Below are 14748 nucleotides of genomic sequence, written 5' to 3' on the forward strand. Positions count from 1 at the left end.
ATGAGCCAGAGGTAAATAGACATCTGTGTCAAGCCTGGGGAGTCATGGACTCACTGGATCATGTGGTGTGGTGCTGCCGGTACCGGTGTGGGAGGCCGAAAGTCCGAGTCTTCATGTCCTTGGTGCTTCCAGTCTTGCTCTATGGATGTGAGACTTGAACTTTGATCAGGGATCTGAGACGGAGACTTGATTCCTTAGGTACCAGGTCTCCTTCGGAGAATGTTTGGCGATCGCTGGTCAGACGTTGTGTCCAATTAGCGGTTGCTGAGAGAGGCTCAAATGAGATTTGTTACCTGCATAGTCCGTGAGCATCAGCTGCGGCTGTATGGACATGGGTTCGTTTTTCTGACTCTGATCATGCTCACCAGATTCTCTCAGTGAGGGAGCCTCATGATTGGAGGAGGCCAACTGGCCAACCGTGTGCCTTATGGTTGCAGCAGGTTGATCAGCACCTCAGGGAGATGGGGACGGGCCAGGCATCAGCCTGGGGGATGGCCAGACGGAGTCCCTTGGAGTACTGGCAGAAAGTGGACGCAGTGACCTGCTGTTCCGGCGTATGATCCCATACCTGACCTGACCTGGTATGATGGGATAACTGGCTACCTCCCATGTTAAATTTCCTTAAGACCTTGTAATCAGCAAGTGAGTGTTTTCTGAAATGTTATCAAAGAATAAGGGTTGTTCCTCCAGTGATCCAATCCAACGAAGTCGAAAGCTGTGAAAACTGCCCGGTCGATATCTAAAGCTTTTGGGAAATGTGCATTGATTCCAGGCCTTTTGAGGTCTCACGTCTTCATATGGTGTACACACTGCACTCTTGCAGTTATCGTCACATCTTGTTTCGTCATCTATTTTTATTTTTATACTATCACTAGTTACTCAGTCTGGGATTCTCAACATCGTATATTGATGCAAGACTAAAAAGCTGTCTGAGTTTGACTTCTCACATGAGGTTCAGGTTGATTATAAGGTTTGACAGTGTTTAACAAATGATTTAAAAAAATAATTACTTGATCAGCCTCATAAGTTAGTTTTAATTACTTTGTTTTTAAAAGAGCATCAATCGGATAAAATGAACCTGTCGTATGATTGTCTGAACGAAAGTTGGCGATTGAACCGACTAGTTCAGGCGACTGGCTTGGACTTGGGACCTTTTTTCTGGGGATTTGCGACTTAAGTTTGTTATGATTTGTCGACGATGTTTGGAAAATAATCATTGAATAAACATCAAATTCAAAGGGGGTTGAAAATAAATGGTACATGATTTTTGAGTCTTGTGTGTACGTGGTTCGGTCAATGATGACGTGTACATGTGAAGCGCGCAAGCTCTCATGGCCGCCTGGTCACATATCATTTGCCACTAAGGTTAAAGGGAGTGTGCACTCTCTAGACAGTACACCACGTACAAGCGGCAAGTACCAATCTTACCAACGTGGGAAACCACTTCGTGCAAACCATGAACATTCGTGCCCAGTCAGGGAAACTTGGTCCCTGATCTGTAACCCCGTGCATGTCCTGAACCGATTAAAATATTTTGTGATTATTGAAATATGTCACTTGACTTTGTCAATAATTGTAAAGTATACCACGACTTCTCGTTCTAAAAGGAAAACATAAAAAGTACGGTATATTCAAACACAACTTCAGTAAAGAAATGATAAATCTCATTTTAACGTACGTAATAAGTTATTAAAATCTCCTTTCCCGTTCCTTCGTTTCATGGATGCACTGACAGCCAATCACCAGGCTGGCTTATAGGCTGCACTTGTGAGGTTTTAATTTCTTCATGATTGCAGCAAACGTTCCCAAAGTGATCTCGATTCGTGAAAATGTTTTCAAGTAAATGTGGGACTTGACATGCACAAGTTGAAGTAATATGATGGTGACGAGACTTGCCTTCAAAGACGAAATTTGACATGGCTGGTCTGAACCCAGCTCAGGTTCCCTGTTCATCGGTGAATGATCCAAGGTTTAGTGAATTCTGTTTCATTATGATAGGAAGAGCCGACGTCACCTGGGATGCTCAGCTGGCACAAGACAGTTATCCCTCTGGTAACCTTTCTGATGCCACTTGCTTACAAACCAAAAAAAGTCAAAAGGATCGTTTGGCCACACTTTCACAGTCTGTATTTGGACTGAAAATCGAGATCAACCGAGCTTTTGCACTTGCACTCCACAGGTGATTTCTGTACACCTTGATGTGTTTGTGCGTGAACTTACTGCTGATAATAAAAACACTTTTTTTTTTCTTTTTGTAATGTTTCTGTAAAGGAAAATGAAACGGAATTGTATGAAAAAACTTAGAGCGTGGTAGGCAGGTCTTTTTTTTTTTCCTATTGTGCTGCATGTAGTACATACAAACCTTTTTCAAGAGTTTTAAATGCTGTCGAAAAGGATATAAACGATTAATAGCAACATTGGACATTGGGTCAAGTCTGTCTCGTGTCTGTGTTTGTGCAACAGTGCGTCACATCAAGAAAGATGAGAGAAGGTACTACGAAGACCTTTTGCGGTACAGCCGTGAGCATCTGCTGCTCTACCCGTACCACCTCTCTGACATAATTGTAAAAGGCCTTCGTGTTTCACCCTTTGCCTATTATACTAGCATGATGGAGGTGAGTTCTCTTTTGCAACACTTGCACAATCTTCATGGTTTGTGTACTGTAAGCATACATTGTCTTTGGGACAAGTACTTTGGACATTTGGATCTGGAGGGGTGCTTGCTTGACATATGAGTCAGTCGCATGGCTATGAAATGGACTTTGGAATTGCACAACGAAAAATGTTTTGTCATTGTAATGGAACTCGAGTGAAAAGCCATCCTGGCACATTTTAAGGGTACCACCCAAATCAATTATAACTGTTGTGCAGGCTACATATATGTTCAGTAGACTTTGTGTACCCATTGACATCCTATAGTCCAGGGCTTGCCAAATCGGGCAGATTAAGAGCGTAATGAATGATTAACCAAACTCTGATGATGGGCTAGAGTTATGCACCCTCACCTCTCAGCTGTCTTGCCTCAGTTTGAGTCTTGGCCCAGCTATAAACTGTCATCCCAGTGTTTCACAGGCAGGGTGATTAATCTGTGTGTGAACTGTCCCTCGGTTGGATGTTTAACTGGGCGTCCTGTCTGCGAGAATTATTTAGTGGATGTTAAAGATCCCACGGTGTCCTTTACAAAGAGTAGACGAGCTATCACTAGCACCATTCTCAGGTCAGGTCAGTCTTTTGGGACTGCCACAAGTAATATGTAACTCAGTCCTACCTGTCGCATAGTCGATTTGTCTGCGACTAAACCGGCACCCCTCACTGGCTTTGCTAGTGGGGAGGGTGACAGTGATGCCCTGCCAGGACGAAAAACACACCTGATAAAGGGTGGATGAGCTCCCTTCGGGAGCCAATGGCCATCCAGTCCGGAGATATCTCCTGAAAAAACACCCAATGGGGTTTGGAAAAAAAAAAAATAATTTTTGCTTGGCCGAGTTACCCCCTCCTGCACAGACAGTGGTCCTGTGAAGAGCTTTCCTTGTTTCAGGACGAGGTGAAGGTTTTGCCAGGTTTTCCTCTTGAACCCCTTTTTCTTTCTTAGCCCCTTACTGAGAGTGGCATTATGAATTGTTTGGGGTGACTTGCATAAATATAAATAATAAAAACCAAGGCCAAATTCCAAATTCTTGTCCTAACCTTCGTTGAATATCAGGCCTGACCAGCCGGTTCATGCCAAGCTTCCTCCATCCATCCCCCCAATAATGTGGGAATAATTGTGGCCATTAAGGAAGAAGAAGAAGAAGAAGCTCAATGGTTCCTTTGCAAGAGATTGGTGAGAGCTATTGCATGTTTATCAAATTGTAAAATGGGCACAACAGCTTGCTTTGGTGCCTTTTCAAGCATTTACATATGTATGTCATTGAGCCCTCGTGTGAATGGACAGTTCGCCATTCTCAGCATGTTGGAGTAGCAGCACAGATGACAAAGCATCCTTTAGCGAACATGTATGTGTTTTGAGCGTAATGTGAAAGAAAGTCACCAAATTGGCTTTTGGACATTTCTGACAACAGAAATAAGTTGGCAGCAGGCTTTTCCAAGCTTGCTCATTTTTTTTTTGTTTGTTTGTTTTGAGATCATGGTGGAGTCTCATGAGGGCAACAACATAAACAGTACTGAAATATCGAAATGTATATTTGCTCCTTTGAATTGTTGTGAAAAGGTGCCATCTTGATTTCTTTGTGTGATGTTTCGACAGGATATTATGTCGAATGAAAGAAGTTATGATTCTCTCCCAAACTTCACTGCGGCTGATTGTAAGTCCTGTTACACGGGTGTGTGTGTACGTGTGCACATGTGCATGCGCACTCGTATGTGTGTACTTCCATCTATCACAGACATTTCATCATAATGGTACTTGTAAAAACAAAAAAGGATTTTGTCTTGATCTTTCTCATAAAAGAAAACTCCTGAAAATGTTATTTAATTTTAATTTATGCCAGTAGTACTGGTGAATATTCCAAAATTGCCTCCATCACAATATAGTAAGTTTTTTTTTATTTTTTATTTTTTATTTTTTATTTTTTTTTTTAAAATTACAGAATCCAAATTGAAAAGAAGTTGATTTAACATTAATTATTTGAAACATTTATTACGAAGGTATAAGGAGAAAGGTGTGTACTGTCGGACCCCGACATTCGCGCACCCATTATTCGTGGACCCCATGTATTCATGGGTCATAATGTGTGACCTGCTTCTGTATTCGTGTTTTTACTTTTTTGTTTGTTTGTTTTTCATTAAACACTTCATGACTGGTCTCTCTATCCACTACTGTTGATATTAATTTGGCCTGGAAATTCTTCCACAGAAACCTGTTCTCTCTTAGCACAGATTCATCCCAACTCGTTTTCAATTATCTTACCCATCCTCTCGCTCTTGGTTCTCTGAATCCTGTGGTGAAGCAGTTGCTTTAAAACGATCTGCATTCTCCTCGTGACGCCAAATCCGACTGAAGGCAACCTCAGATAATTCCATAAAGCTCGCAGCAAGTGTGTGTCTACTCTCAGGAGAGCCTGAAAACAATATCTGTCCAATCTCAAGAATGAACTTTCAAAATTGTCTCCCTCCTCTAAAACCTGGTGGCACCTTGTCAAGTCTGTGTCTGGTGTGTCCTCCACTTCCATCCCTTCCCTCACTTCAAATGGCACCACATCCGACTCCACTGGTGAGAAGGCCGAATGACAATTCTTTGTTTGCTTCAAAATCTTGTATCCCTAACCCCTCCCTCTCCACCGTACCTATCCTTCCCAGTCATACCCAACAGCTTCTAAATTCTGTGTCTTTTGCACCTGAGAAGGTAGAAAATTATCTGGCAACCCTCGACTCTGACTCTGCAACTGGACCAGACGGCATCGCCTCACCTGTCCTAAAACCTGCTCTGCTGCTCTTGCACTTCCTCTTCTGCCCTTTTACCCTGTCATTTACCAAAGGTCATCTTTCATCTGTTTGGAAATCAGCCAAAATCACAACATTACATAAAAAGGTGCAAAAATGGATCCCCTTAATGACAGAACAATCAGCTTACTTCCAATCATCAGCAAGGTCATGGAATTCATCATCACAGTTGACATAAAATCATTCCTTTTCTCCAACAGCCTCATATCAGATCATCAATTTGGATTCAGACCTGGTCACTCTACTTTCGACATGCTGCTTCAACTCTCCAAACAATGGATGGAGGTCCTCGATATCAGACATGAGATCAGGGCCATCTCTCTGGACATATCTCGAGCTTTCAATATAGTCTGACATCCTGCCTTGCTATCAAAATGCAACTCCACTCTTAAATTACTGACTTCCTCCACTCTCGCAGCCAACGTGTGCCTCTCAACAGAACCCTTTCATCTCCTCTCCGTGTCAAGGCTGGAGTGCCACAAGGCAGTGTTCTCGGCCCTATATTATTATTATTATCTTCATCAATGATCCCACTGACTCTCTGGAAAATATTCTTTATCTCTTTGCTGATGATTCCACTCTCTGATGTGACGTCTCTCACCCTTCTGACAGACAGACAGACAGGCAGCAGCCTCTTCCTTCCCTTCAGACCTTGACAAAATCACAAACTGGTCAAACACAATTTTGCTTTCTGTATCCATATTGTCCCTGATCAATCACAAACTCCCTGATCATTACCTGCATTACTTGTTTATCCGTCTCCTCCTACTTTCTCCCTCCACCCTGCTGTTGGTGTTTCTCCTTTCTCCTGCTGTTTGTTTTGTTATGTTGTGTCCTGATTTGTTCTATCATCACTCTTCCACAAGACTGGACCATGTTTAAAAAAATAAAAAGAAAAAGAAAACACCTGACCTTTTTCCCATTGAAACAATGCCCCAACATTTGCGGCATTTTTCAGGAACATATTCCCCGCGAATGTCGGGGTCTGACATTACGGTATTTGGAACGCAGGACAAAATCATAAATTTCATGGTTTTCATTTATTTATTTATTTGTTTATTTATTTATTGTCCCTTCAAAGAAAGATACAACAGACAAGCTCTGAGAATATTAAAATTCCCATAATAAACAGTAACATTATGCAAAATTATCATGTTGTGAATGCAATTAATAACGACGGCGAAGTTGATTGCGTGCCATCACAAATCCCCACGCTTCCTTCCTAAAGCAAGGTTCAAAGATGGCAAAAGCTTCCACCAGGAATGACCCAATATCAAATTTTTGAGTTAATTATTTTTTTCCTCCATTTTGATCCCTTTGACCTTAAGTCCCCACCCCTGGTGCATGAACCCTTGGTCAAATCCAAAAAATCATTACATATTTCATGCCTCCCCCAATGTTGATTGCATATACAAAGTTTCGTTAAAAAGTGCTTTAAAAACGTGCTCGTAAATGAATTTTTGGTGCTTGACCTTTTGACCCAGCCCCACGGGACAGGGCTAAAAATGATACTGCTCTTGCACGTTCTTGCCATGTGGTGATCATAACTTCCAGGTTTAGTGAATTTGTGCACAACCGTTTAGGAGGGCCAGACTGACAGCGAATTACAATATCTCCGTGTGGTTGGTTGGTTATTTATTTATTTAGCCATTCATTCATTCATTTATCCATTTATTTATTCATTCATTTTTTCATTCATTTATTTATCCATTCATTTATTTAACCTTACATTCATGTATCCATTCATTCATTCCAAAATGCGGGATAATATTTTTCTTCATCACGACTGTACCACGCAATATCTAATGAAGGTGTAAGATTATTGATGGACATGCATACATGCATGTCTTGCACACTAATTATGCATTAACATACATATATGATTTATGCATAATACATGTTGTCCACACCATAGGACAAGGTAAATTTGGATGAAAAGCTGGAGTTGAATGAGATACAATTGTATAGAAATTAATGGGACGATTAAAGGCTTTCCAGAAACCGATGCATAACCTTCACTTACTGATATCTTCTCTACCCTTGACAGGTTTGAGGCTACTCGGGATTGGGCGCAATCAGTACATTGACCTGATGAATCAGTGTCGATCTTCCAAGGTGCTCCTGCATTTTAAATTGTTAAAAGAGAGGATGGAGGGTGGGGTCAAAACTTTTCACTAAGAAAGCAGTCTTCCCCCCTCTAGTATCACAAACACTCACCCATCCTTGAGGAAAGAATGTGTGATCGGTTGGAAATAGCATAGAAAAGAGCGTGTGACTAGTGGATAATTTTTTTTCATGGTTGGGAAAACTTTTTTGACTGCTTCATTGTTTTCAACCACTCTCTCACTGCAATAATGTCTGCCTTCTGAATCATACTTGCTCACATTTTTTTCTTACACTGAATGTGAATAATTTGTTCTCGTGTCCAAGTTCTTTTTGACCCATTAATGTCATCATTGATTCTCATTTGGAGCTCCTCTCACTCTGATATCTAATAATATCTCTCTCCATATGACATCCACTTGAAGTCACATGATGGAATTTTTCCAGTGTTCTCGATTGGGCATAGCATTGACTAAATGAATGCCACTTGGGCTGGTGTCCTCGATTGTGTTGCAAAGGATTTTGAGAGGACTTCCCCTTCTCTGGGGTTCATCGGGCTGCCAGAATAGGAATTTCTTTTGTTGTGGGCCGGGTATCGGCTGCGAGCACGACCGCTAGATGGAGCAGTAGAGTCGGCTCCACCGAACACCCGGAATTCAGATCGTCACCCTCGGATAACTCTGAAGGTACGGGTCCCTTGCAGGACCGTGAATTGTCAATAAATCAACCGTGTGAGCACAGGGTTATTTGCCAAACTTCAAAATACCTAGAGGCCCACGTGGCGAACTACCGAGTATTCACACCCTCAACGGAGCTCAAACGGGATGAGCCATAACCGTGCTCGGCCCGTGCGTAACCTGAGCGGATGGTTACAGAGTCCAAATGCACACAACTACGGCAACAATGGCCTTTTTAATTCCCCAGCATGCACCGTGCTAAGCCATTGAAGGAATGGACAAAGACAAGCTGAAACGTTCAACAGAAGGAATATTTATTTACAATAGGGGGAAAGGACACCTAAAAGGCAGAGTTAAACCGACTATAAGGAATGTGAATAATGTACAGCAAAGCACTTAACAATTCTACTTATAGATGGGTCCCCACGGACACACAGATACCCAGAAAGAGAGATGGACCTTGAGGTCTTTATTATTCCTTCAGCTCGGAGGGAAGTCAAGCTGAGGGACGAGAACGTGGCTGGCTACCTGGCCGCGTTTGCGCGGCTCGACGTCCGCACCTTCTCGGAGCACCGGACGCCAAAGAACGGACCAGGGCAGCCGAACCCAGAGGAGGCGAGACGAGGTGGTCTCCCGGGATGAGATGGTCGACCTCTTGTAGTTCTGCGCCAGATGAGATGCCTCGGATGCGCACGGTGCAGTAAAAACGCCGACCAGACCGAAAACCACAATCGAGCAGACAGACCGGAGCACAATTATTCCTCCTCACACTTGTCCCGACAACCACTCTTTTTCCTGAGGCGGGAGGGGCTCCTTCTCCTGGCCACTCACCTCCTAATTGGTCGGACCCATCGCGCGATTCCCTGGCTGTCCTCCATTGGACAGGCTCATGGTAGGCGGGCAACTCCCACTCTTTTGGGCGGAGTCCCGAGCGGAGGCGTTTGTGGCACCGCCCACCTCGCCTTCGGCCATGTGCGTAATGGCGATCGTGTTGGGTCGGAAACGGGGCGGGAGAGACGCCCGCTCCTTGCCGAGTGGCTAAAGAGGGACGCCATGCCTGTTAGACTCCACCCACGCACGTGCTTGCTGTCGAGCGCTTTCTTTGCGAGCGGAGTGTTGCTGTTGTGAGAGCGAAGGTGGGCGTTGATGTAAAAATCCGAACTATCAAAATAACTCTGCAGTGCACAAACACAATTCCCATTAGACTAGGGACGGGACCCTAATTGGAAACACGTACTTACCGATATAACTGATCTATAGGGACTCTGAATGTTGAGTGCAGTAAGCTTCCAGATTTGTAACACTTTCCTGGGTCTAAATGGTGCATCACATGACCAAGGCGAAGCCGGCATTGCCTCACAATAACAGAAGTGGGGAAGAGAGCCATACAAGACATCTCTGGTGGTGATATGGTCACGCCAAGAAATGTTTTGGACTTGCTAAAACAATCAGGCATAGGTACCATCCGATGATCTCTCCAGTGCTTGGGTCAACGTCCAGATTCGCACCCATAGAGAATGACTGAATAGACAGCAGTTTGGAAGACTGGAAATCTCCAAACTATCTTGATGGTGTGAACTGCTGGCCAAGCCTGATCTTTTCTGCATTATAAGTCATGCAGCATGTTGGCAGTGCTGGCCAACATGCTGCAACACTTGCTTATCGAGATAACTGAGCTACGGGGACTGCTGACTCTCTGTGTGCAAATGGCTTCCAGATTCATAACAATACTGCCAGTAGCGAGGTGTAGGAAGCTCATTCATCACTATAGGAAGTGCTTGACTGCAGTTATTTTGTCTCAAGGCTACCAAATATTAAGTCTATGGAGTTAATAATTTTGTCAATGTCATTTCTTTATATTTTCTGATTTAAACGGATATATTAAGTTCTGAATCAAAAACAAAGGTTTTGTAATATTAACAGTAAAATAAAGAATTGTGGAGACCAAATACTTTTGTCAATTTCAAGTATTTTTCGAGAAAATTGTGAGTTATTTGAAAAAAGTACAAGGGTGCCAATATTTTTGGTGACGACTAATTTTAAGTTGAAATTATAGAGCAGGCTATTAAAGTTATCACATTACGGAGAAAAATAAAAACAATAAATGGCTTTGCATGCTTATTGGGAAACAATAAATTGCATAACAATTCACAGTTTCTCTTATTAGCATGCTAAACCTTTTCTTTGATCAATGCTTTGATTAAAAAAAAAAAAAATTCAATTACTTATAAAGAGGGGAAATAGAGACATTATAGAAAGACTTGGACTGGAATGACACTCGGTTGAGTGCATTCTGCCAGGCTGAGCAGTTCACATTCTGTATCCCAATGATCGGTCATGCCTGGTGTTGGCTTAATGGTAAGGGTGGTGGTCTTGGGATCCTAGGGTCCTGAGTTTAAATCCTACTTGGCCATTGAATTGATACCAGGTGGGGTTGACTCGGTATGTCATCCTTCTGAGGTTGGCAAAATGAGTACCAGGTTGCTGGGATGATTGAACCATTTGAGTATCCTGTGTCAGAGTGGTGACCCATCCAGGATTGTGCCCAATAGCCCAGGAGACCGCTTCGGCAGCACCAACACTCAGTACAGAGTATGGTTCCAATGGATGGATGGATGGATAGGTACCTATAAGTATTGGAGATAGAGGGGTATAGTGATGTTGGCAGGACTTGTAGGTCGCTTGAGTATGGAAGGGTGATTAATGATTATGTACATTTGTTTTGATTGTGATGTCTGTGAGAGGATCTCGTCAAAGTATAGTAGTATTTGGTTAAGCCTGGTGTTGGTTTCGTGGTTAGGGTGGTGGCTTGGGATCCTAGAGTCCTGAGTTCAAGCACCGTTGGGCCGCTGAATTAATACACCAGGAGGTTGACTCAGCCTGTCATCCTTCCGAGGTCGGCAAAATGAGTACCAGTGCACTGGTAAAGGGAACACTGCATCAGCGGCATAGTCTCGTCCCACCAATGATGCAACCAGCAGCCACAGGCTGCACTCGATAGAGAGAGTATGTGGTTTGTGTTGTATATCCTTCACCTTAAAACAGTCTTCACATCCCCTCCTCCCCCCCCCAAAAAAAAAAACCCAAATCATTATTTTCTTTTATCTCCCTGGCGATATCCCTTCGCCTGCCATACTTTTCTCATCCCCACCCCTTTCCCCATCTTCCCAATGACATCAAATCGTTAGCTTGACAGATTTATTTAATGTGGTGTTGGTGTAGCTCAGGCATGATGGGCCGAATGACGTCGTCATCCGTCAAATTTCTTTGTTCCTAGCTCCTGCAAGGAATATCGAATTTGGAATGGCATCGTCATCCATCAAATAGCTTTGTGGCAGTTGCACACCAAGCCCAACAGCTGGCGTTCCACAGGTGGCACAAGTGATCGCCTGGGTTGCCTGCCCCTAAATCTGGGTCTGCATGTTGGTGTAGGTTTAGAAGTGTATCAATATAAGCTCTTTTATTTATTGCTGAAGGGAGATCGTCAGGCATCTAATTCAATGTGTCGATTGGGCATGGAAATGTTGACTTTCATGTACATGCTTTAAAAACTAGTTTTGATGAAATATGAATGAGCGGTATCAAGGCTTTGGGAATCGATTTTAATCCTCAACTTCTGTGGCAAAGCATGGGTTTATACACACCACCATGTAGTCTGACTTGCATTAAAATGTAGTATGTTGAGCTGCTTGAATGTAACGTATGGTGTTCTGGTGTTTTTGGGAAGCAGAAGTTTTTCCGGAGAAGGCCGGTTCGTGAGCTGCTGCCAGCAAAGGCTGTGGAGGTTACCATTGAGCCGTGGTGGGTGGTCCAGGCTTCCTTTATCACCGAGGACGATGTCAAGGTGAGGCCTGCCTATCTCTGCCTCGCTGGCATATTTATTGTCCCATGATGAATTGTTAATGGATTTGTATATTAACAAGTTCAAATCTAAGGCAGTTAAGGGAAGATTTACAATGGGAATGGCATTGCTCGACTTGCAGGACTCTAGTTTCCATGCTGTAACGTTGTACCTGCATGTGACACAACATCCACACATGCGTGATTGCACTGTGTGTGACAGAATATGTTCAATGTTTCATGTACTCACTCCACTGTTGTGTTCAAGACCATCTACAAATGACACATGGAGAGACAGACCTCGACTTTTCGTCTGCAAAATGATTTTCAAAGGGCACATGACCTTTGACATTTTAACCTGTTCAATCTAAAATTGTAATCTTTGTATTACAACCCACACGTGTGTCCAGTATGGTTGAAATTTCTTCATTGGTTCAGAAGTTATTGCAGTAAAGCAGATTTTAATTTAAAATGCACTTGACCTTCAGCTTTTGAACCCAAAATTTAGTCAGTTCATCTTTGTATTACAGCCCATAGCTTTGCCAATTTTGGTCAAAATCCCTTGAGCGGTTCATAATTGTTTTTTTTTTTGTGGTAACGAAAATCTGCTACTTTCAGATAAAGATCACATGATCTTTGACCCCAAAACCTTATCAGTTAATCTTTGCATCTGACTACACCTTTGTACCATGTTTGGTAAAAATCCCTTCCATGGTTCACTAGTTATCACGGTAACAATGTATGTATGCACGGACTGACACACAACCAAGAAAAAGTAATGCTTCTGGTGCCTTTGGCAGCAGGGGCATATGAATGATAGAATGTTTGTCAACCCCTTTTCCAGCATATCCCACGTATCCCTCTTCCTTCCCTATTGTTACTCTACATACCCACAGTGTTCTTTGTACTTTTTTTCTTCCCGATCACCCCCGATTAGCTTGTTTTTTGTTGTTTTTTTATGTCCCCAACCTTCATCTCGTCCTCATTTTTCACACGTAAATATGTGGAGGACTCCCTCGTATAACATTAGCAGGCTGAGTGCTGCAACCCTATCTTTCAAAAGATCATTTAAGCCTGCTACCTCATTTGCTTGTAGTCCCTTGTAGACATCAAAGCTTTGATATTTTACCTTGCATAAGGTTGGGTCTACACCACTTCTGGAATGTTTGGTTTTTGTAAGTACAGTACACCACATGTACCAATGGCCTGCTGAACGCATTCATACCTTGATGGTTTAATGACCCTGATTTCCTCTAATCTCAGGGAAATGTCTTTCATTCATCGAGTAGTAAGTGGTTCTTCATGATTGGTGAATATAATTTGTACTTCTTTGCTGACTTCCAGATTTATAAAATGTAACTGCAGGTACAGTTGTTGGATTAAATTTTTTTTCTTAATGATTTCGCATTTCATAACTTGCCATGTATTAATTCATCAGGGTAACTAATTATATGGACCATTGACATTGCATATCAATTTCTATAGATTTGCTCGAATCCTGAAAAGGCAGCAATTGACAAGATCATCGACACAGGACCGCAGCTCGCTGGCTCTCTGGACTATAATGTGGTGCATCGTAAGTACGTTTAATTGTCCTTGTTTTATTTACAAGAAAAACGTCAATCGAAGAGCGTGCGTTCACGAAGAATGAAATTTATAGACGAGCAAATTGATGCAATGCGCCACAGCTGTTAATTGGCATACAAAATATGACTTCAGGAAATATCATTATTAAACTGGTGGTCATGGCAAAAAATATACACAAGTCAGGGTACTAATATTGGAGGGTTTGTTGAGAATGGTAAAAGATTATGAAATCAGAACTTTCCATCAGCCACGCCTCATCCTGCCAATAGGGACACGATTGATTGAGCATGGAGAACCAGAGGAGGAGAGAGTACACCGAAAATATATGGCATGACCACAAAGGATAGCCTAGAGACTTGTGCATTCACCTTTGAGCAGTCTAGCCTGGATTTGAATCTCATCCCAGCGATAAACTATCACCCTGGTGTTTTGCAAGCAGGGCCATACATGAATGTGTGCACCATCTCCTGGAAGGAGCTTAATCCAAAGGACCCGAGCCAGCGCTGGTTGTTGATGGCTGTTAAAGATCCCATAGTGTCTTTTGCAAAGACTAGGCGAGATACCTCCGTCACCTTGAACAAATTCGGAATTATTGCCACCTTCTGTCAAACTCAGGCCTGGCCAGCCTGTTCCTGAAGGAGTCGGGCTAAAACCTTTCCCTGATTGACCCCCCCCCCACAAAAAAGGTGGGAATTATTTTGGCGGTCAAATGAGGGATACAGAGAGACAAACAGCTTCTCCACATTCAGGCTGAATGAACTCTCAACTCAACAAAGCCACAGGGATTGGTGAAGAAGCAGACATAGGGTTGTGAAGGGGCAGTATGGGGGTAGGTATGATTATAATAATGTTCTGATATGTTTTGCAATATAACACACATGCACACACAATAATTTAAAGGCCATTTTCCCCACTAAAGCGGGGGTTAGCCTTGCGGGCCCCATGACAATCTTCTCCACTTTACCCTATTTACTGCATCTCCCCTTCTTAATCCCCTTGCCCACATTCCTTCTTCCACCACCTTTAGCCAAGTTTTTCTCGGTCTTCCTCGTCTTCCACTTCCTACTACACTCATTTCCAGCACTCCTCTCACCCAGTC

At 42.9% G+C, this 14748-nt stretch overlaps 1 protein-coding gene across 3 annotated transcripts in view; it reads left to right on the plus strand.

The window, feature by feature from the left end:
- The window catches only part of FAM91A1 (family with sequence similarity 91 member A1), an 88489-nt gene that overhangs the window by 5371 nt on the left and 68370 nt on the right, over nt 1–14748 (plus strand). For all 3 annotated transcript variants that reach the window (XM_085881443.1, XM_085881442.1, XM_085881444.1), the window contains 5 exons: nt 2464–2615; nt 4247–4304; nt 7490–7557; nt 11953–12066; nt 13548–13638. In XM_085881443.1, coding sequence (XP_085737569.1) covers nt 2464–2615; nt 4247–4304; nt 7490–7557; nt 11953–12066; nt 13548–13638 — 483 coding nt within the window. The remainder of the gene's footprint in view (nt 1–2463; nt 2616–4246; nt 4305–7489; nt 7558–11952; nt 12067–13547; nt 13639–14748) is intronic.

This window comes from Eptatretus burgeri, chromosome 5, assembly GCF_056783735.1.
Source record: "Eptatretus burgeri isolate ZD-2024b chromosome 5, Ebu_testis_v1, whole genome shotgun sequence".
NCBI lineage: Eukaryota > Metazoa > Chordata > Myxini > Myxiniformes > Myxinidae > Eptatretus > Eptatretus burgeri.